Source organism: Typopeltis vanoorti, chromosome 8 (assembly GCF_054136105.1).
Source record: "Typopeltis vanoorti isolate ZY-2024b chromosome 8, IOZ_Tvanoo_1.0, whole genome shotgun sequence".
Taxonomy (NCBI): Eukaryota; Metazoa; Arthropoda; class Arachnida; order Uropygi; family Thelyphonidae; genus Typopeltis; species Typopeltis vanoorti.
The window spans coordinates 66,211,072-66,232,395 of NC_143556.1; the positions used below are offsets into that span (position 1 = coordinate 66,211,072).

The window sequence follows — 21,324 nt, forward strand, 5'->3', positions numbered from 1 at the left end:
CTTTCCATTAAGCAAAATCTATTAATACTATGAAGCAGTCATAGTAAACTGAATTCAAGAAGGATATGTCAACTTCATTTCTATGTACTATAAATATTCAGAAAGATATATCTTTTTACAAGTAAATGACTGCATTTAGTAAATAAACAGTATAAACTATACCTGAGGAATAATAGTTAATTTGGAACGCAGATCATGTAACCCAAGTACTGATACATCAATTTGATCAACTAAAATACGCCCTTCAACTGCTTCAATTAATCGAAACAGAGCAAGAGTGAGGGAAGACTTGCCTGCACCTGTTCTTCCTACTATTCCAACCTGTATAAAACAAAAAAAGAAAAGAAAAAAAAAAAAAGAGAGGTTTACATATGCATGCTCATTCTGTCAAATAATACATCTTTCTAAGTGCGTAGACAATAGTAACCAAAATATTTATCCACTTAGCATTTTTATTTCTTAAAGTATAAACCGCCCTCCCCAAAAAGCATTGTCTCAGAAAATATTCTGAGAATGTGGAAAGTGATTTTTAATCGGTGAATAGTCTGTTTTTTTCCCCGTTTTTTTTTTACGTTTTTGAGTGCTAAATTGTTTCTCTGAATACAAGTGTACTTCAGCAGTTGTTTTTTGGAAGTTAGTTGCTGCCACGATATAATATATTTTGGTTACCATCGGAATCAAATGCATAAAGGTGGAAGACAAAATGAAGCTAAGTTTTCATTACTGTATTTAGTTATATTTCATTTTATTTAGTGTGCTTAAATGTTTTGTTTTGCTTGTAATTGTTTGTACTTTTTTCTTATTTATTTAACGGAATTTATTAATTGAATAATTAACGATTATGCTACTCGGCAGTAAGGAATGATGGCGGATTCAGCTGCAGTCGCAAGTGGCGTATCACCAAGTCCTCCGCCATTTAAGAACTATTATAAGCAATATCATAAGGGACTTTGTAGCATGCAGTACTTGCAGCATGTATGCATCTCGGGAATTGGATATGTGGCTTGTGAAAGAGAACGAAGAGCGTATGTGCGTAAAATGCAGGCAGTGGGAGGAAATAAGTGCATTCGAAATATCAATATCAGACCTTGTTGCTCCAGGAACGGGGAATGAATGTAGGAAGACAAGTAGTGTGATAGGAGAGAATGAAAAAAATATATGAATGAGAAAATAACAGTTGATAGTGTGGAAGGCGTGAGCGACTGAAAGTTTAGGAGATGGTTTTGTTTGGGAGAGTGAATTTAGATTAAGAGTGACTAACCTGCAGAAGGAGATAGATGAGCTGAAAGAGGAGGTGGAATGTCTTGTGAATGAGAGCAGAAGTATGAAAGATAAGATTAGGAGAATGGAAGATATAAATGCAAGCCAAATCAGAATATGGGAGAGAGAGAATTTTGGGAGTGTTAGAAAAGGAGAGAAAGGAAACAGTAGAAGAGAGGGAATGAATGAGAGGTATGGGGGTGCTAGAAGAGGAGAGAATGGAAACAGTAGAAGAGAGGGAATAAGAGAAAGGTATGGGAATGCTAGCAGACGAGAGGATGGAAACAGTAGGAGAGATATGGAAGTGATAGAAGAGGAGAGAATGGAAACATTAGGAGAGATGGAATGAGAGAGAGAGGTATGGGAATGCTCGGGAGGATAGAAACAGTAGGAGAGATGGAATGAGAAAGGGATGTGGAAGTGCTAGAAGTGGAGAAAATGGAAACAGTAGGAGAGAGGGAATGAGAGATGTATGGGCATGCTAGAAGAGGAGAGAATGGAAACAGTAGGAGAGAGAGGTATGGGAATGCTAGAAGAGAGGATAGCAGTAGAGGAGAGGGAATGAGAGAGACTTTTGGAAATGAAAGAAGATGGGAGAATGGAAACAACAGGAGAGAGGGAATGGTAAGAGGTATAATGTATGACGACTCAATGATCCATGGTGTTCAAGACAGGATGAGGAGTGTTTGCCAGGAGGAACAATAGAAACGGTGGCTATGGCAATTAAGAGAGAGGTGAAAGGGTGAATGAGATGACTGTGATGGTAGGAACAAATGACTTGAGTGGTAATGTAAGTCGGGCAGCGAGATATATGAGATTTTTGCTCGAGGCTGTACGGAAGAAGACAGAGAGAGGAAAAATAGTGTGCGTGTTGCCTAGGTATGATAATGACAAGCTGAGCAAAAGAGTAATAATACTGAATGACATCTCCTGGTCCCCATCCTCTGTGCTCCTGGTATATGTGGATGCTTGGAGTGCATTTGAGGAAAGAGAGAGGAATTGTATGCGAGAGACTACTTACATTTGAATGAGGAAGGACATAGTCATCTGGAGAGATTGCTGTTCTGAACGAGTCAGTGTGTCCCAGGGAGGATGATAGCAGGGGGTTTGGCCTCTTGTGGGAATAGATACTTGGGAGAAGGGAGACAACATCAAGTAACACTGATCCCAGTGGATCCCAGTAATGATCCCAGTGGAGTCTAGAGGGGATAATGCTGGGTATAGAAACAATGGCATTTATATGCTTTATACTAATGCCAGGAGTATCCAGAATAAGGGAGAGGAATTGGTGGCACAGATAGCATCAGCCTGGCCAAAAGTTATTGGGATCACCGAGACGTGGTTAACAGAAGGGGTTAAAATAACACGAATAGAAGTCGTTGGGTACAGCATTTCTCAGCAGGATACGAGGGGAAAGAATGGTGGTGGGGTACTGCTTATGATAAGTGATGACCTATGTAATGTAAGAGTGGAAGCTTTGGAAGGAAGTGACACAAATGATTTTGAGAGCATATGGTGTGAGGTAGAGGTAGGCAGGACAGGATATTAGTGGAGCATTGTTACAGACCCAGGAGCACAGAGGATGGGGACCAGGAGATGTTTAGACAGTTACGTTTGGCAAGTGGTGCAAGAAAAATGACTGTTATGGGAAATTTTAAGTACAGTAGTATAAATTGGAGAGAGGAAGATGTATGTAGCAATAGGGGAATGGAATTTCTAGAATTCTTGAGGGACAAATGTCTTAGGCAACATGTAACAGAGGGAACAAGAGGTTCAAGAGTTTTGGATTTGGTTATAGCATCGGAAGAGTTAATAACTGAGATGATATCTCTCCCACCAGTTGGAGAGAGCGACCACATGGTTTTAACTTGGAAAATGAAATAGACATGCAGGAGTATCAAAGAGATGGGAACTTATGTGAGATTATAAAGCAGGTGATTATAATAGTCTTAGACATCAACTTCGGGGAAGTTTCATGGAGGGAGGAATTGGAAGGCCGGGATATCATTAGTGAGTGGGAAATTGTGAAAGAATATTTGTTAGCAGCAATGGTAAGTTGTATACCCACGAGTGAAGAAGAAGAGGACACAATTTGGAGTAAAGTGGATGACAAACAATATTACAAAGGGATTGCATGCGAAAAAAAGGCTATGGAAGAGATATAAGGAGAAAGGTGAAGAGAAGATGCATGAAGAATATAAGACACAGGCCAGAAGAGTAACTAGTGTGGTAAGGAAAGCAAAACTGGAATATGAGAGTAGATTGGCCCTAAGATCCAAAGAAAATCCTATGGAATTTTTTAGCTATGTGGCCAGTAGGAGGAAAAATGACTGTGGAAGAATGATATTGTTCGATAAAAATGGGAATAGAGTGACTGATGCACATGATATAGTGGAATTGTTCAATGAACACTTTATTGGAGTATTTCATCCTACAGGAGTCAGTTTTAATGCTAGAGGGATAGGGCTAGTTCGAGGTTTAGAGGTACAGGAGGAGAGTGTTTCAGATACTGAGTACTCTGGATGTCAGTAAAGCTTTGGGACTGGATGGTATTTCACCAAGAGTTTTGAGAGAATGTGTTAGGGAACTGACAGTGCCTTTAACCTGGCTTTTCAATGAAAGTCTGGCTTTGGCAAAGGTGCCCAGAGAATGGAAGGAAGGTAAGATAGTGCCGTTGTATAAGGGTGGTAACAGACTGGATCTTAGGGCCAATCTATTCTCATATTCCAGTTTTGGGATGCTGCATACTCTATTGGGCAGATGAGGATAATGTTATCTGTGAGAGTCAACATGGATTTGTGAAAGGGCACTCTTGTTTTAGCAACATGCTAGCCTTTTATAATAAAGTTACAAGAACATTAGATGAGGAAAACTCATCTAATGTTCTTGTAACTGCAATTTTCTTAGACTTAGCAAAGGCATTTGACAGGGTGCCACATGATAAGCTGATATTTAAGTTGCAGCACATGGGTCTGGATGTCAGATTGGTCAACTGGATTCAGGATTGGCTGTCTGATAGGTATCAAAGAGTTGTGTATGGTGGAGCAGTTTCCAGGAGACAGAGGGTTACAAGTGGGGTCCCACTTGTAACCCTCTGTCTCCTGGAAACTGTTAGGGAACTGACAGTGCCTTTAACCTTTATATCAATGACATTGCCAGTGGATTGAAAGGGGATATTCAGTTGTTTGCAGATGATGTGAAGCTAGGAAGGATTATTAGTAATAGTGCAGATGTGGTAGCCCTGCAAGAGGATTTGATTAAGCTAGATAGATGGGCAAATGAATGGGGGTTCAGTTTAATGCAGCAAAATGTAAGGTCTTCAGGTTTGGGAAACATCAATGGGATGCTGCATACTCTATGGGAGAAGTTATACTGGAGGAAGTAGGGGAGACAAGAGATCTGGGGTTGATGATTGATAGAAACCTGAAATTTAGGGGACATATTGCAAAGGTGGTGAAGGTAACACAGAGGATTGCTGCAATTATGAGAAGGACACTGACCTACAGAGATAAAAGGGTTATCATTCCATTGTATAAGTCTCTGATCAGACCACACTTGGACTATTGTTCTCAGATTTGGTCCCCAGGATTTGAAGGGGATAAATTTAGCTGATGTCTTGTCATCACTCCTTCCCACTGTTCAACAAAGACAGATGACAAAGATGGTTTCAGGACTGTACAATTTTGGTTAAGAGGATCGGTTGAGGAAATGTGGACTGCAGAGTTTGGTGGATGGAGAATGAGAGGTTATATGATTGAGACTTTTAAACTGTTGAGAGGTGGTTACAGGGTTGACACTGGCGAGTTCTTTCGCTTGGTTGAACAGCGGGAAGGAGTGATGACAAGAGGCCATCCCTGGAGGTAGTTAAAGGAAACTGTGAGCAAGAGGGCGAGGAGTGGTTTCTTTGCATGGATGGTAGTTGAACCATGGAATGCATTGCCTGATGAAGTGGTGAGAGTGAGAACGGTAAACGAGTTTAAGGAGTGGTATGATAGACTGTGTTTCTGAGGGGGGACCTACCCTCGATGAGTCTTTTGACTCCATGGAGGCCTGAATAATAATAATATGATACAACTGAATTGTAACTGATAACACTACTGTACATTTTACATATATATTGGTTACAATACATATGTAAAAATTTGTATACACATGAACAAGCTGAAATTCTTTCCAGTTTCTCATTTCATAAGATTTCACAGTGAATGAACTTTTAACATGAGACTTCAAATTATGATGTCTTGGGAAAGAACTAGTTCCCAAGTTTGTAATCAAATGCTCTACTTTTAGGCTTTCAAACACAATTAATAGACAGGATAAATATCAATTTCATCATAATCAAATTCCAGAAATATTATCATGATACTACATGAAAACATTACATCATTACTAACTTCCTATTGACAATTTTCTTTCAAATTAATTTATCTTTTATTTCTAAGGCAATATTTATTGTATCAATTCATCTAGATCTGTCTTTTTCTGAGTCTTTTTTGTTATTTTTAAACATCCTGGCAAAAAATGTTTTGCTAACCTTTCTTCTCTCCATTCTATTTAAGCAAATACAGGCAACTCTCATATAACGAGGTACTTATACAATGTGGTTTCGATATAACGCGATCTACAAATTGTAGTAAGCGTTTATCTTTTCATGTATTTTTCAACGCACGATTTAAAAATTATATTTTATCTTCATTAAATTTGCTTCTGCACGTATCGCTTATGTAGTTATAAGTAGTGAATTTATATTAGGGGAAATATCCTTTAGCATCCATGTACATCAATTGTTTACTGTATAAAGTATTTATTGTTGAAAATTGTCTTCATTTTCTGCCAGGAAAGCGCATTAAAAATCATAAATATCTCAAGCTGAGCACTTTATTTTTTGATGAGTTACATAAAATATGTAATGCTTTTTATGTAAAAAAATATTTTTTATAGTAATGGCCACTTAGAGGGCTTTTGTGATATGGTTGAAAATGAAATTAGTGAATTAATTGATAGGGAAATAGATTTAAATGATCAGGAACTGGTACAATTAATAGATGACATCAAACCAAATGGCAGGAAAAGTTCTGCCGAAGATTCTGATGAATCTGCTAAAGAATTCAGTTTAAAGAAATTAGCAGAAGGATTGGACTTAGCAAAAAAAAAAAAGTTATTTTATGGATAATGATCTCTCGATGGAGAGCTCTGGAAAACTCACGAGACAAGTAGATATTTCTTTAGCTCCATATTATGAACTTAATAAAAAATTAAGCATAATGGTAAGCAAGATCTTATCACTGACTTCTTGATAACTAAACCAGCTGAAGTATGCAATAAGAATTATACTAATGATATCAAAGATTTAAAGTGATGACGACATCTGGCCACTCATAAATAGAGAACATCTACGAAATTTTAGTTTTAAAGAGAGTGATGACAGTTAAAATATACACTTTATTTTATTTTGCCTAAAACATTTATATATTATGTGTAATGAAATTTACGTACAATTTATAATTTTTTATAATTTTATACTATGTATTTGTTTCATAGTTTATTTGTTTTCTTAACTGACATAGTGACTTACCTGAATTAAATAAAAATATATTTTTGTTGGATATGTCATTGCTTATTTAATCTTAAAAAAAAAAAAAATGATTTTGGAAACATATCCTAATTTTTCTATGTGATCTGAGTCTCGCATAACACAATTTATATAACGTGCCATTTTTGTGGAACCTAACATCTGTGTTATACGAGGGTTACCTGTATACTACCTGAGATTAGCTCTGTTAACACATTTCTGAATGCTAACAAGGTACAAACTTCCCTTCCACAATTTTTCTTAGCATGTTTCTCAGGTATACTTTCATAAATCTTTGTACTTCTCACATTTAATTTTATTTCCCTTTTTTTTAGAGATGGGCACAATGAAAGCTCTCCTCCAATCCATCTGTAATTCAACCCTCTAACCAGGAATTCTGAATTATGCAGTGTAGCAACTGTAAAACTTTTATATCTCATATATTTGAACATTTCTGGTCAAATATCATCTACTGCAGCTGCCTTTCCACATTTCAGGTTTTTGACGGCTTTTCCTACTTCAATTATTGATATATATTTCTGGCTGCATTCCTGTTGAGTGTTTTCCAAGGAGAAAGGTGATCAGTATACCAACGAGCAGTACAAGTCTCAAGCTAGGAAGGTTACCAGCATAGTAAGAAAAGCTAAATCAGATTATGAGAAGACCTTAGCCAAGGAGATCAAGGGTAATCCCAAAGAGTTCTTCTGCTATGTGGCAAGTAAAAGGAAGAATGACTTCAGAAGGATAATCTTAGTGGGTGCTGATGGTATTGAGGTGACCAATTCAGATGTAATAGTAGAGTTACCGAGTGATCACTTTTAAAAAGTCTATCACCCAAGTGAGGATATCTCTGTACTTCTAGCAATAACTAATGTGAGATTTGAAGTTAGTAAATCAGAGGTACTTAGTATATTGCAGAATTTCAATGCAAACACTGCTGTAGGTTTAGATGGAATATCAGCTCGGGTGTTGCGTGAATGTGCAAAGGAATTGTCAACACCTCTTACTTGGTTATTTAACTTAGGTTTGAACTCTGGTATGGTCCATAGGGAGTGGAAGGAAGGCAAAGTAGTTACTTTGCATAAAGGTGGTGTTAAACTGTGAATGAAATTTTGTATATTTTTGTTTTTTTTTCCATTCACATTTAACATAATATACCATATACCAAGCAAGACTTGTGTAAATATTATTTAATGTAAATAACTGATGTTATAATTTAATATTCATATAACTACATTTAATTTTATCTAATATTTAATTAATTATTCAAAGATATATGTATTAATAATGAAAAGACTGTATTAAATATTATTAAGCTATTTTATTTATTACTATATTAATATTTTAAGAACTTGTATTTGATAATTTAACTGCGCATTAATTGAAATGTAAATGTTCTCTATTTATTCCTATTTGTAGAAGTTTAACGTTATGCAACAGCTCAATTTTATTATGTTTTGTTTTGTTGTCATGGAGACGTATGCAAGTGAGCAAGCACGAGTTTGGAACAACACACGAGGAGAATGTTGAAAATTATTGAAAAGAGTTTTAGTCAAAGAAATCACGAGAACAATTTAGGCGGGAAGAACGCATATATAAAGGAGGAACGCTGAAAATAAAGATAGAGAGGAAACAGAGAGGATTGGCATTCGGTTGGAATCTGAGTATTCAGCATTCGGGGAATCAGAGTGCGATATTAGAGAGTTGGCAAGTCACTCAAGCAGCTAATTTGAGTCTACTAGTCGAGAAGCAGTTAGCTAATAAGTTGCAGAATAAACAATTATAGCTACTGAAAACAGCTGAGAGACTATTAAATAGACTAGCGATACTTGAGTTGAGATTTAATTTCAGCGCCGACCTTTCAAGGACATACGGAACCTTGAAGCAAAGCACGAAGTTACTAGAGTAGTAGAGGCTGTAAAGTTGGTTTACCGTTAGCTGTGTTCAGAATTATAGTGCCTAAAGAATTATTTGAATGCAGGAGGAATGAACAACTGTGCATATAAAACCTCAAGATAAGGAATTATTGTGTATTGCCTTAATTCATGAGTGATCAGTGGTACTTCATGCAAGAATGTTTGTTTATGTGTATAGTGACCGATGATTAATTCAGTTATTGCTTAGAAGATTTATTTAATGAGTGCCGTATACTGTTTAAGTGTTTACAGTTATAAAAAGTGTTTACGTATAAGTAGATGAAGAAAAAAGATTATCGGTAAGATTATTCCAACCTTTAATAATTCTATACAGAGAAGTGTGCGAGTTTCATCCTAGAATTTCCCTATACTAACAGTAACTATTGCGGAAACTAGCTGAAGTGTAAATTTAAAGTGTTTGTTTGTGAAGAGGTGTTACTGCAATTTTTGTCGTATTTGGAACTTAAGGAACTGCGAGAAGACTGTATTATAGAGATAACAGATTTACCATTGTATGAGTTGTATGATTGAATTTATCTGAGGAGTTAAAATGTTTGTGATATCTTAATTACTGATTTGAATCTAAGTGTAAAATTTATGATTCTAAAATTAAATGTTTGTTTTTGTTAATCAAAAGTTGTATTTTGCCTGAATCTCTTTTACTGCACCATTCATAAAATATTTGAACCAAAGCGGGTAAATTAAGTAAGTTAAATATTCTCGGCCAGTATATATAACAACAATATATAAAGGAAGGGTAGTTGAGAGTTGGTTTATCTTCAATTCTTGAACTAATTCAGATATAAAGCTGCGCAGTCTTTAAATATAAATTTCCTTTATATTTGAATTAGAAATCAACTTACAACTTATCAATTAGTTAAGCACATCATAATAGTAATCATGTCGGATCCAAAGTATAGATTGAGAAGAATTAGGATCCAACAAAATGGCGCAGTCAACAGGATTTGAATTCACTAACAAAGATCGTAATATTAAGTATTAAATTTTGTAAGAGTATCAAAAAAAAAAATATACAGGACCCTAGACCCTATTTGTAACTTTCATTCTTTCCAATACTGTTCCCCCCCCCCCCCATACAACTCTTTAATACCTATCAAACAATTACTTTATGATCCGATTCACTAACCTAATATCTAAGCCAACTTAAAACTATCTTATCACCTCTTGAGAAATGCCTTTGCAAGATCTCAAAAAATTGCAGCATACATCCCTCACATCAACCATCCTTCTTACTTGATTATAAAATGCAAAGATTATTATAATTATTATTAACATCTGACCTCCATGGACTCAGAGAATCATTGTAGCAGGTACACACTATTGCACACAATGCTCATTCAACCATGCTTTAAACTGATTTAATATGTCTACTTTTACAACACTCAGGCAATGCATTCCACTCACCAACCACCCTCCATGCAAAGAAGCAGCTTCTCACTCTGCTCACACCCTCCTTATACAACTTCCAGTGTTCTACCTCTTGTTCTACCCCCCCCCTCTCCAATTCTATGAAAAAATTTCTTCCATGTCAACATGATAACAACCCCTGACTAGCTTATATGTCTCAATCATATCCCCCCCCCCTTTCCTCATATTCATGAGGCTCTACAACTTACGTTCTGTCAATCTGTCCTCATACTACAGCAACCAAATCTGTGCACAATAATCTATATGAGGCCTGATCAGGGCGTTATACAGTGGCATCATAACCTCTCTATTTGTGCATGTCAGGGTCTTCTGCATCATTGCCATTATCCAATGTGACATCTTCACAACTTGTGCAATGTGGTCCCTGAATTTAAGGTCCTTGTCCACCATCACTCTTAGATCTCTCATCATATTATTTGATATTAATTTGCTTATTAAAGTTTCCCCCAAGTGTATACTTTGCATCCCATCATTGCTTACCAAATCTCAAAACCTTACACTTTGCAATATTGAACTGATAGTTCCACTTACCTGCCCATTCATGCAATCTATTCAAGTCCTCTTGCCACAGTGTCCTTAATAAATTTATACTGACCTTCATAAAAGATCACTTTCATCTCTGCACTTCTTTATATAAGCTCTTATTAATTTATCAAAATCACAAGTACAGAATAAATACAAATTGGTCTATAATCTAATGTCTCCAGTACATATCATCCTTACAATGGCATTATCTTATACTCTTTCCACTCCTTAAACTTTTTTTTTTTCCAGTTGCAAGACTTTTAAATAACCAGCCAGGAAAATTTCACTGTCAATTCCTTTGCATATTCCCATGTGCTAAGGAATATTCATATTCCAATTTTGCTTATCTCACTATAAACATTCACTTTCTTAACCTATTATTATGGAAATAATTATGAAAAGAGAACGATTCTGTGTTTGTCTGGTTTAAACTTATCAAGCATGTGTAACGATGTCTGCATAAGTAAGGAACTATAATAGATAAGAACAGAGATCTGAAAGTTGTCGAACTGTGTCATGCAGACCACAGAAAAATGTATGCAAAAGAGCATGAAGGTAAATTTATTACGTCTGTACATGAATGTTAGGAGTATCAGAAACAAAGGAGCAGAGTTTGTTGCCTTGGTTAATATATTGGGACCTCATGTTATAGGCATTAGTGAGACTTGGCTATCAGAAGCAAATGTACTAACACTGGTATCAAGTGCAAAAGGTACATTATTTTTAGGAAGAATAAACAGGATAGGAGAGGAGGGAGGTATGCTACTAATGACATCATGTTTTGAATCCAGTCAGAGTTGAGACCTATGACTGCAATACTAGTAACAATTTTTCATGTGGTAGTGGGTTTGAAGCCATCTGGTGTGATGTGGAGTCAAACAAGATTAAATACACAGTGGGGTGTTGTTACAGATCTGGTGGATCGGTTGCTAGTAACGAAGAAATGCATCAACAATTAAATACGATGGGTGTGAAAAGAGTAATCATAAAGAAGGACTTTAATTATATAAACATTGATTGGGTAGCTATGAAATCATATGAGAAGAATGAAACTGAATTTAATGAGCTATAACACAACAACTTCCTCAAAGCATCATGTGACAGAAGGAACTTGAGGTCAAAGAGTGTTAGATCTGATTATAGTGTCAAAAGGGGTTTCAGTTAAAGAAGAGACTATTTTGCCTCTGACTGGTGACAGTGATCATGCAGTGCTCACTTGGGAAGTGGCTAAGTTTATGAATGTTCCATTCAGAAAAGGTTACATGCTGAACTACAAAGCAAGAAATTATGACCATCTGAGGGGGGGGGGGTATGCTGGGTTCTGTACCATGGTATCAGTTATTGGATGAGAAGGATATCAACAATGCATAAGAAGTGTTTTAAAAATATTTAAATCATGCCATATCAGAATGTGTGCCTAGAGTTTGAAGAATAAATACAGTAGGAGTGAAGTGGATATGTAATCTAATTAAGCAAGAGATTCATAAGAAAAAGATGACGTGAAAGGAATATCGCATTCATAAGGATGATGCCAGTTATGATAATTATAAGCAGCAGGCCAGAAGAGTCACAAGTGTTGTACAGTCGAGTATGAAAAGACACTGGCTCTGCAAGTTAAAGATAACCCCAAAGAATTCTATCATTATGCCAGTAAAAGAAAAAAGTAAAAGAAACAATAAATTTGAAAGAATAACTCTCCTGAATGCAGATGGTATGTAGGTGACTGATGCAGAAGTGATTGTTCAATTAATGAGCAGCCATTTTGCTAAAAGCTATCAACCTGGTATATGCAACACTGAGCTCATGTGAATGAGAAGGAAGTAACAGAGCTGTTGCGCAAACTGAATAAGAATTTTGCAATAAGAACCGATGGGATATCAGCAAAGATGCTAGAAGAGTGTTCAGCTGAACCAGCTATTTCCTTGACCAGGCTATATAATTTGAGTCTTAGAACAAGGAAGATTCAGCAGGAATGGAAAGAATGTATGGTAATTCCATTGCACAAGGGTTGGACAAAGACCAATGTATCCAACTATCAACCAATCAGTATCTCAGTAGTGGTGGTGAAGATTTTGGAAAAGTTGGTTAGAACTACATTCAGAAATGGATTTACAGAGAATCTCTACTTTGCAATGAACAGCATATGTTGACTAAGGAAGGGTCATGTTTTAGCAACTTGTTCACATTCTATAATAATGTTACCTCTAAATTAGACTAGGGGAAATGGATACACCATGATACTTTTGAATTTTGTTAAGGCGTTTGATAGAATACAGCATGGAATGCTATTACATAAATTGGAGAATATGAGATGGGATTAAAAACTATTAGCAAGGATAAGAGGATGGTGGACTGACAGGCATCAAAAAGTGGTATATGGTGGGGGGGGTGAATCTGCAAGATTCGAAGTGACCAGTGGTGTGGCTCAAGGATTAGTCCTTGGTTCGTTGTTATTCAATCTGTACATTAATGATATTGGCAAGGATTTTGACATATAGCTATTTGCTGCTGATGATGCAAAGATAGGTAAGGAAATCAGGAGTGCTGCTGCTATGAATTACTTGCAGAATGATTACAATAGGCTGGAATCGTGGGCATATGAAAATGGCTGTCATTTCAATGTTAATAAATGTAACTGCTGCTGATAATACAAAGATAGGTAAGGAAATCAGGAGTGCTGCTGCTATGAATTACTTGCAGAATGATTTGGAATCGTGGGCATGTGAAAATGGCTGTCATTTCAATGTTAATAAATGTAAAATCATGCACTTTAGTGTGATTAGATATCCAACATTTATATTGGTGAGATTATGCTTGAATAAACTGATGAGGCTTGGAATATTGGAGTCTTAGTGAACAGTAAGTTGATGTTCACAGGTCATAAAGCAAAAACTGTAAATACAATTCATAAAATAATGGAAATGCTGAAACGAACCTTGACATGTAAAAATAAGGATATCATTTTGCCTCTTTATAACTCCTTGATAAAACCTCACTTGGACTATTGAGTACAGGTCTGGTCTCCTGGTTTCTATGGTGATTCTGATAGAGTGGAGAGAGAGAGTGCAAAGGAGAGTGTCAAAAATGATAACAGGATTGTGGAATACAGATGATGAAGACAGATTGAGAATTTGTAGGCTGCAGACACTAGCAAACAAGAGAAGGAGTGATATCATTGAGACTTACAAACTTCTGAAAGGGTTATACAGAATTTCAGTAGATGGAATTTTTCATTTTATGGAGGGTGGTGAACGGATGCGAGGACATCCATGGAAGTTGAGAATGAATGCATCAAAAAGGGGGTTAAGGCTAGATTTTTCTCTCATAGAGCAGTCTGTTATTAGAATGGACTGCCTTTGGGTGTTGTGTATGCAAGTAGCGTGAATGAATTCAAGAACAGGTATGAAAGCTGTTGTGAATAGTATGGCCTTCTTCAATGAGTTCCTGACTCCCTGGAGGTCTCTCTTAATAATAATAACCTGAGCCTTATATTCCTCTACACTTGTTTGTCTCTTTCTGTTTATATATATATATTTTTTTTTTTCATTATACACTTTTCATCTGCAATTTTATTTTTACTTAATTTCCAGTCATTCACTTTAATACAAATTGATTTATGTTTTTCAGTTAAAGTATTCAATCTGCCAGTGCTTCTAACAAATATGTCTGAACATTCCCATGCACTACTGATTGCTCTTCCTTCGAATTCTTTTATCTATGGTATTGTCCTAGCTGGTTTCTACGTCTACATAATCACGTCTTATAATTCCAGAATAAATTCTCTTCTCCTCAATACGTCTGAATTATTTGTATCCTACAAGTCAAAACTACAACATTAGTTTCGCCAACTGCAGAAAAGGATGACAGTTCAATCAGTAACAATCAGTTCCTCTGGTGCTACAACCAAATCCAAAATGCTTGTTCCTCAAGTTTCCTCTGCCAGATGTTGTTATATGTCCCTCAAGAATTCTAGAAATTCAGTTCTCTTATTACTGTATGCAATTTTTTCTGCTCAATTTATATTGCTATAGATAAAATCCTCTATAATGATTACTCATGCACTTGCCAAACCACTTGGTCTAAACATTTCTCACCCATCAATGGTTAAATCCAGTGGCAAACATGCATATTTTTCTCACTTTCATCTCTCTCACCCTCCCCCCCCCCCTACCAGCACTCACTCATTTATGAAGAATTAGATGATTTTTACTATTAACTATTTTCAACCATAATGATGAAGCCAAATCATAAGCTTGTTTCTGATGTAAGCAACACATAGCAATAGTCTGAAACTTTCTAAATGATAAAAATTCTTACCTTCTCTCCAGGTAGAATGGAACAAGAAATTCCCTTTAATACTAAAGGCAATCCTGTCCTATAACGAGTAGCATAACTGTCTAGAATAACTTCACCACTGTGAGGCCAGCTTTCAATTGGCTTATTTTCTGGTAACTCCCATGGACGCTACACAGACAATTTCCAAGAAAATAATTTGAATGTAATCTTAATTCATAATATATAACTCCAAAAAGAATTAGATATTTAGAAAAATTAAACAAAAAATTGTTAAATAAATTTCACTATAAAAACTAATATAATCATATAAACAGTTAATTTAACAGCTTAAGCATCACTATGTTGTACTGGCATAACTGTCAGTGTGCTAGCCAAGCAAAGAGTGATGCCACTTTACAGCAAACAGATTATAGGTCAAATCATCCCACTATGTACCTTATTGGCTGAGTGTTCAGTGCATTCACACTCCAATAAACAGGCTGTGAGCTTGAATCCCACCATGGATATTTGCGATTGTCTTCAGGTGGGAGATGAATTTCACAGCCAAATGTGAGACCACAATACCACTTATTGGAGGTCCAAAGTAACATTAAAAATATCAATGTGTCATCTCCAAAGCAGAAATTTCAGACAAAAAAAATATAAAATTAACAAAAATAAGGGAAAAAATCTTTAGCCCACCCAAGGTATAAATGTACTAACAGGGATTTATATAAATAAACCTTTTGTGGGGGGGGGGGGGGCCACACACAAAAAATAAATAAATTGCATGGTTGTTTGCAAGTGTCTTCAGGTAACAGATGATTCCGATTACTAGAATGAGACAACCACCTTGCAATGCTATGAGAAATTTTTACAAGAAATCTGAATGAAAAAATGACAAATTCTTAGCACATATTAGATTAGGTTGCTTTGTTATGATCTCATACTATCCTATGCTAATCAATGTTCACTTTCCACTTGGTTAATAGCAAAGTAGTTAACACAGGATTATTATTATTATTATTATTATTATTATTCAGGCCTCCATGGAGTCAAAAGACTCATTGTGGGAGGTCCTTCCTAAGAACAAAGTCTGTCAAGACTCATGTCAGGATATGACAATAACTGATTTGCTGAATCAATTATACTACTTGAGAAATTGTACTAATTTAGACATTCCAAAAGAGGCTGTATGTTTCTGTCCTGTTACAAGAGAAAAATTTTATTACCAAAATATAATACAGCAATAGTTCACATAACATAGTTTCACACAGTGGGGGTTTCATTCCAATGCACTTTGTAATTAGTGTAAAATGCATTATAGTATATTTATTGTAATTCTGTTAGAAAGGCAATCACACTGATTACATTTTACATTAACAGTTATTCATTGCTTTGGAGCATCAATATGCTAAAATATTAAGGTGAAATGAGTTTACAAGAATTCCAAAATGTTTTGAACCTCCTTGCTCTGATAGCATCTGCTCATTCATATTTATTATTATTAACATCTGCCCTCCGTGTAGTCAGACTCATCATGGGTGGTACACATTATTGCACACAATACTTGTGACTTAAATGATTCAATGTGTCTACATTCAACAACACACTCAAGACATGCATTCCAATCACACCAACCACTCTCCATGCAAAGAACCTTCTCCTCACTCCTCTGCTCCCACCCCTCTTTATACAGTTTCCAGTGATGGCCTCTTATTCTACCCCCCTCCGATTTTATCAAAAATCTCTTCCATGTCAACCTGATAACTCCTGACTAGCTTATATGTCTCAATCATATCCTTCCCCTCTTCCACCTATTCATGAGGCTTTGTGATTTACATTTTGTCAATCTGTCTTCGTACTCCACATTCCAATGACAACCTTTGTGAATTTTCTCTGGACGCTTTCCAACATATCCTTGTCATCATGAAAACCCAGCGACCAGATCTCTGCACAATAATCCATATGAGGCTTGATCATGGCTTTATATAATGGAATCGTAACCTCTATTTCTGCACCTATCCTATACTCTGCATTCTATTTTTGCATCTCAAATTTTAAAACTTTACATCTTGCAACATTAAGCTGACAGCTCCACACACTCACCCATTCAGACAGTCTATTCAGGTCCTCTTACAAAGCTATAAGATCTGCTCTACTTCTCATAACTCTCCCCAATTTTGCATCTTATGCAAACAGCAATGGCCCCCAAACAGACCCATAGGTCATGCCACTAGTGACTTTCCCTCCTGTACACAACCTGCTGATACCTATAAGAGAGCCAATCTCCAATCTGATACACTAATCTACTATCCAACCCCCATCTTTTTGAAATTGCCCATAATGATCATCCTTTTCTTATTAGCCAAACCAATTTGTCTAAATATTTCCTTTTCACTGTCCTCCACATTACCAAGTCTATAGCAACACTGTACTAAACATTTCATCCTGTTCAGCTCCACTATACTGCTTGAAAACCACTGTCAGTATTTGCTCCTTTGTATCTCCACCCTAGATGGACACAACTTCTCCTCCCTTTTTTTCTTTGTCTTTATAAAAGCCTACATATCATACCATTTCTATTCTTTTCAGAATATCCTCATTCAACCATGTCTCATTTATACCAAAATGTTTGGGCGAATGAACTCTATCGATGCTACAATTTCATTCCCCTTGTTTCAAATACTTTTAGCATTTGTAAAGATACATACTAGCTCATTTCTGTTTCTATAACAAGTCCTGCTAACCTGACTTCTCAGACATGACTCCTCTACACTCTGCCCTATCCATTCCTATTTATCATCAGTGATATTACACCCCCCCCAAGACTTAAATGTTACTCCCCACATCCTTGACTGTCTTAATCTTTTCTTGCATGCTCACACATCTACTTCTGAAACCATCATCTACACTTCTCATGCACTGTCACCTGTCCACCCTGACCTCCCCTATTTCCCTGTCTACTCTGTGTTCCTTCTCTCTTATTCTCTTCACCCACCTCTCCATTCACAAATTTGCCTACCTTACTCTTCTGCTCTTCCACTTCTTGCTTCCTCAGGTCTTACATTCACTTCAGTCATTCTCTCTTGCAGCAACATTTTCTCCAACTGAGTCATACCCATTCCATTTAAATGTAGCCCATCTCTTTTATACAGCTCTATCCTCTCCTCAAACTCATCCCACACATTTACAAAATTAACTCGTTTCTCCTCACACAACTCTGCTAGCATACCATTCATAACCTTTGCTTGTCTTCTCAACTCACCATTAACATACCTTACCCACCACATTTATCTTTCACTCTCCTTAACAGCCTCATGACATCCCTCCTTACATTCTCTTCTTGTTACTAGCGAAATCATTCATGCTAACTACCATTACCAACTCTTGATTGCATACTCCTCTTATCTAATGCTTCAACCATCCTGCTCATTCTACCTGCTAGAAAACACGACTTCATGCACCTTTTCATTCACCACCCCTCTTATAATTGAGTCTCCATATGTTGCCACTGATAAAAATCATTTGATATTTCTTTCAAATCTTTTTTCCCATTCTTCTTCATATTCCAATGCAAATCTGCAATTCTCCTCAGTTCATTCCTCATAAGCTTTCATATCTTGAATTCTCCAATCAACATTGCCAACTCATTGCCACTTTTGCCTGCTGCTTTACCATTACTGTTCAAGCACTCTGATGTACCATCATCTCCACTTACTCTTGTAGCTACACTTAATCTTTTTCCTGCTACTGCTTACATTCAATATCTCATAATCCATAAGTATGCTGCATTTCTTACACACCCAGACACTCTCATCTCTCCTATTTTTCCTCTCCACATAAATATTTTCAATTTCTCCTGAAGCATATGCACCTGTGAATATGCATCAAACAAAAACTTTTGTTTATTATGCTTGAGTAAAGAATAAAAACAATAATTTAATAGTCTATATTTAAAATTCTAAATAGCAGTTAGAAATGAACAAATATATACAGGAAGACAGTTTGATAAAATTAGGTGTGAGACACGAGTGCAGATCCAGATCATCTATATGTAACATGTGATGAAGTGGCATTAAACTTGATATCAAAAGTGGAGATTTTCATAATCCTTTCTTTTAGTGTTACACTATGATGATCAGCATTCATTTTTGAAATTATGGATTCTACAACCGTGTTAAAATAACTCTTTTTATTATCCCGATGTTCCAATCTTCATATCAAGATCATCATCTGGAGAATACATAAATATAGAAGACAAGCTGAGTTACATTTCAAACCGTAAGCTAGAGAAACAATGATTTGATCACATGCTACTCATTGGCATGACCTCTAGTGGAGAAAAAAAATACATCAAGCTAGATTTAATTTATGATTAGATGAATAAACATTCTTGCTTACAGATAGTTTTCCTTCCGGTAACAGTGATGTCCTATTTCTATTATTACAATTGTTATTTTTGATTTAAAAAAAAAAAAAAAAAAAAACATTATTTATAAATTACAACATGAATAAACATTCTTTCTTACAAATTTTTTCTTTAACAATGATGTCCTATTTTTTTAGTATTAAAATTATTATTTTAGATCTAGGATCCTGGATTTTCTACAGTCCTGTTTATAGTTGCTCCTAGAGAGGAAGGATTTGTGGGACGAATATATGCCTTCCATATGCATGGAATTTTTAGACCATCATTATTGTTTAGATTGGGGTAGTTGATAATAATCTCATAGACTTCCTTAAATTTGCGTTCATACCATGTTTTGGTGTGACGTAGACAACTAGTGCTTTTCCAGTCAATTCTATGTAAGGTGTTCAAGGGCACGATCAGAAAGGCTAGCTTCACCATAATTATTATATTTGATGTGTCGTTTATGTTCTTTTTGTCTGATCAGAATTGTGTGTCCTGTTTCTCCTATGTATGGTATGTTGCAGGTGCAGTAAATACGGTACCACGGTGGGCCAGCAGAGAGAGTGGGTCTTTGGATGAATTGAGTAAGCTTTTTAATTTTGCAGGAGGTTTAAAGGTGGCTTTGAGGTTGTATTTTTGTAGTACTCTGTTTATTTTGTCTGATGTCCCTTTAATGTAGGGAATGGTTATAGTTTTATTGTAGTATGGTTTGTCTTTGTTTTTTATTGAGGTCTTGTAGAGAATTTTGTTAATAGTGTTTTGGCTGTATCCATTTTTTTGAAAAGTATTGCTGATCACTTTAAATTTGTCTTTCAGTGCCTGTTCACTGGAGCAGACCAAGCACTGGATGTAGAATTATATACTGGAGAAGAAAAAGCCTGTAAAGAACTCAAAAGAGGACTGCTGGCCTGGTTGGCCAAGTGGTTAGCGTATTCGCTCTAAAGCCAAAAGTCTGCGGGTTCAAATCCTGCCGTGGGCATGGATGTTTGTGATTATGAAAATACTAGTGGTGGTGGTGGGCAGTAGATGATGATAGTTGCAGGCAGTTGAACTGAGTGGTGGAGACAGCTGTAGAGTGGGTGCCCTCCCTCAATGAGCCTTCGGACTCCTTGGAGGTGTCAGGTAATAATAAGAAGAATCTGGATAAATTATACATTCTTGGTAGGCGTTTCTTTGACATGCACAAGTGCAAGCTGAATGGCATGCAACTCTGCAGTATAGTTACTGCAATCGAGTAGGATCTGGTTGGAGATTGTAATGTTAGGAAACAGCAGCACAGCCAACAGATATCTCTGATCTTGAACTATCAGTATAGAGGGACAAGAAATCAGAGTAGGCTTCTCTGTGTGCATTGAACAAACTGAGAGGTTGAAGGATGGGGTGCAAGCTTGCCATGGAGGAATGCCCAGACATCTGGAATAACTTTAGCTTCAGTTTTTCATATCACCATTATTTATTATTAGACAATTCCAGGGAGTCCAAAGACTCATTGAGGTAGGACAGCTGCTCTGCGACTGTCTCTGCCACTCAATCCACCAACTGACTGCAACTACACCAATGGCATCTACCACTGACCACCACCACTGGTATTTCCAAGGACAATCACAAACATCCATGCCCACGGCAGGATTCGAACCTGCAGCATTATCTCTGATTCATTTAAGGTACATACTAAGCTTTTCAGTAGTCTTCAGTATCTTCTATACTCTTAGCAAAATCTTTCCATGCCTTCAATTCTCCCAGAGCACATATGCTAATTCGCATACTAAGAACTTTCAAGTATGCTTTGTTGTTTTCCATGATTGCCTCTAATTTCCAGATTCCACTATGGAGTTCTGATTTTTCTGTCCTTGCAGACTTCGCCACATGCCTTTCTGGCTCAATTAATCACTGTTTTCACTATCTTAAGTTTC

The 21,324-nt window shown here is 36.4% G+C and overlaps 1 protein-coding gene across 3 annotated transcripts in view; it reads right to left on the reverse strand.

Annotated features, from left to right (window-relative positions):
• Positions 1-21,324, reverse strand: part of LOC150104066 (multidrug resistance-associated protein 1-like) — a 359,631-nt gene that overhangs the window by 44,558 nt on the left and 293,749 nt on the right. For all 3 annotated transcript variants that reach the window (XM_090397253.1, XM_090397254.1, XM_090397255.1), the window contains 2 exons: positions 15,040-15,186; positions 163-321 (listed from right to left, as the gene is read on the reverse strand). In XM_090397253.1, coding sequence (XP_090253379.1) covers positions 163-321; positions 15,040-15,186 — 306 coding nt within the window. The remainder of the gene's footprint in view (positions 1-162; positions 322-15,039; positions 15,187-21,324) is intronic.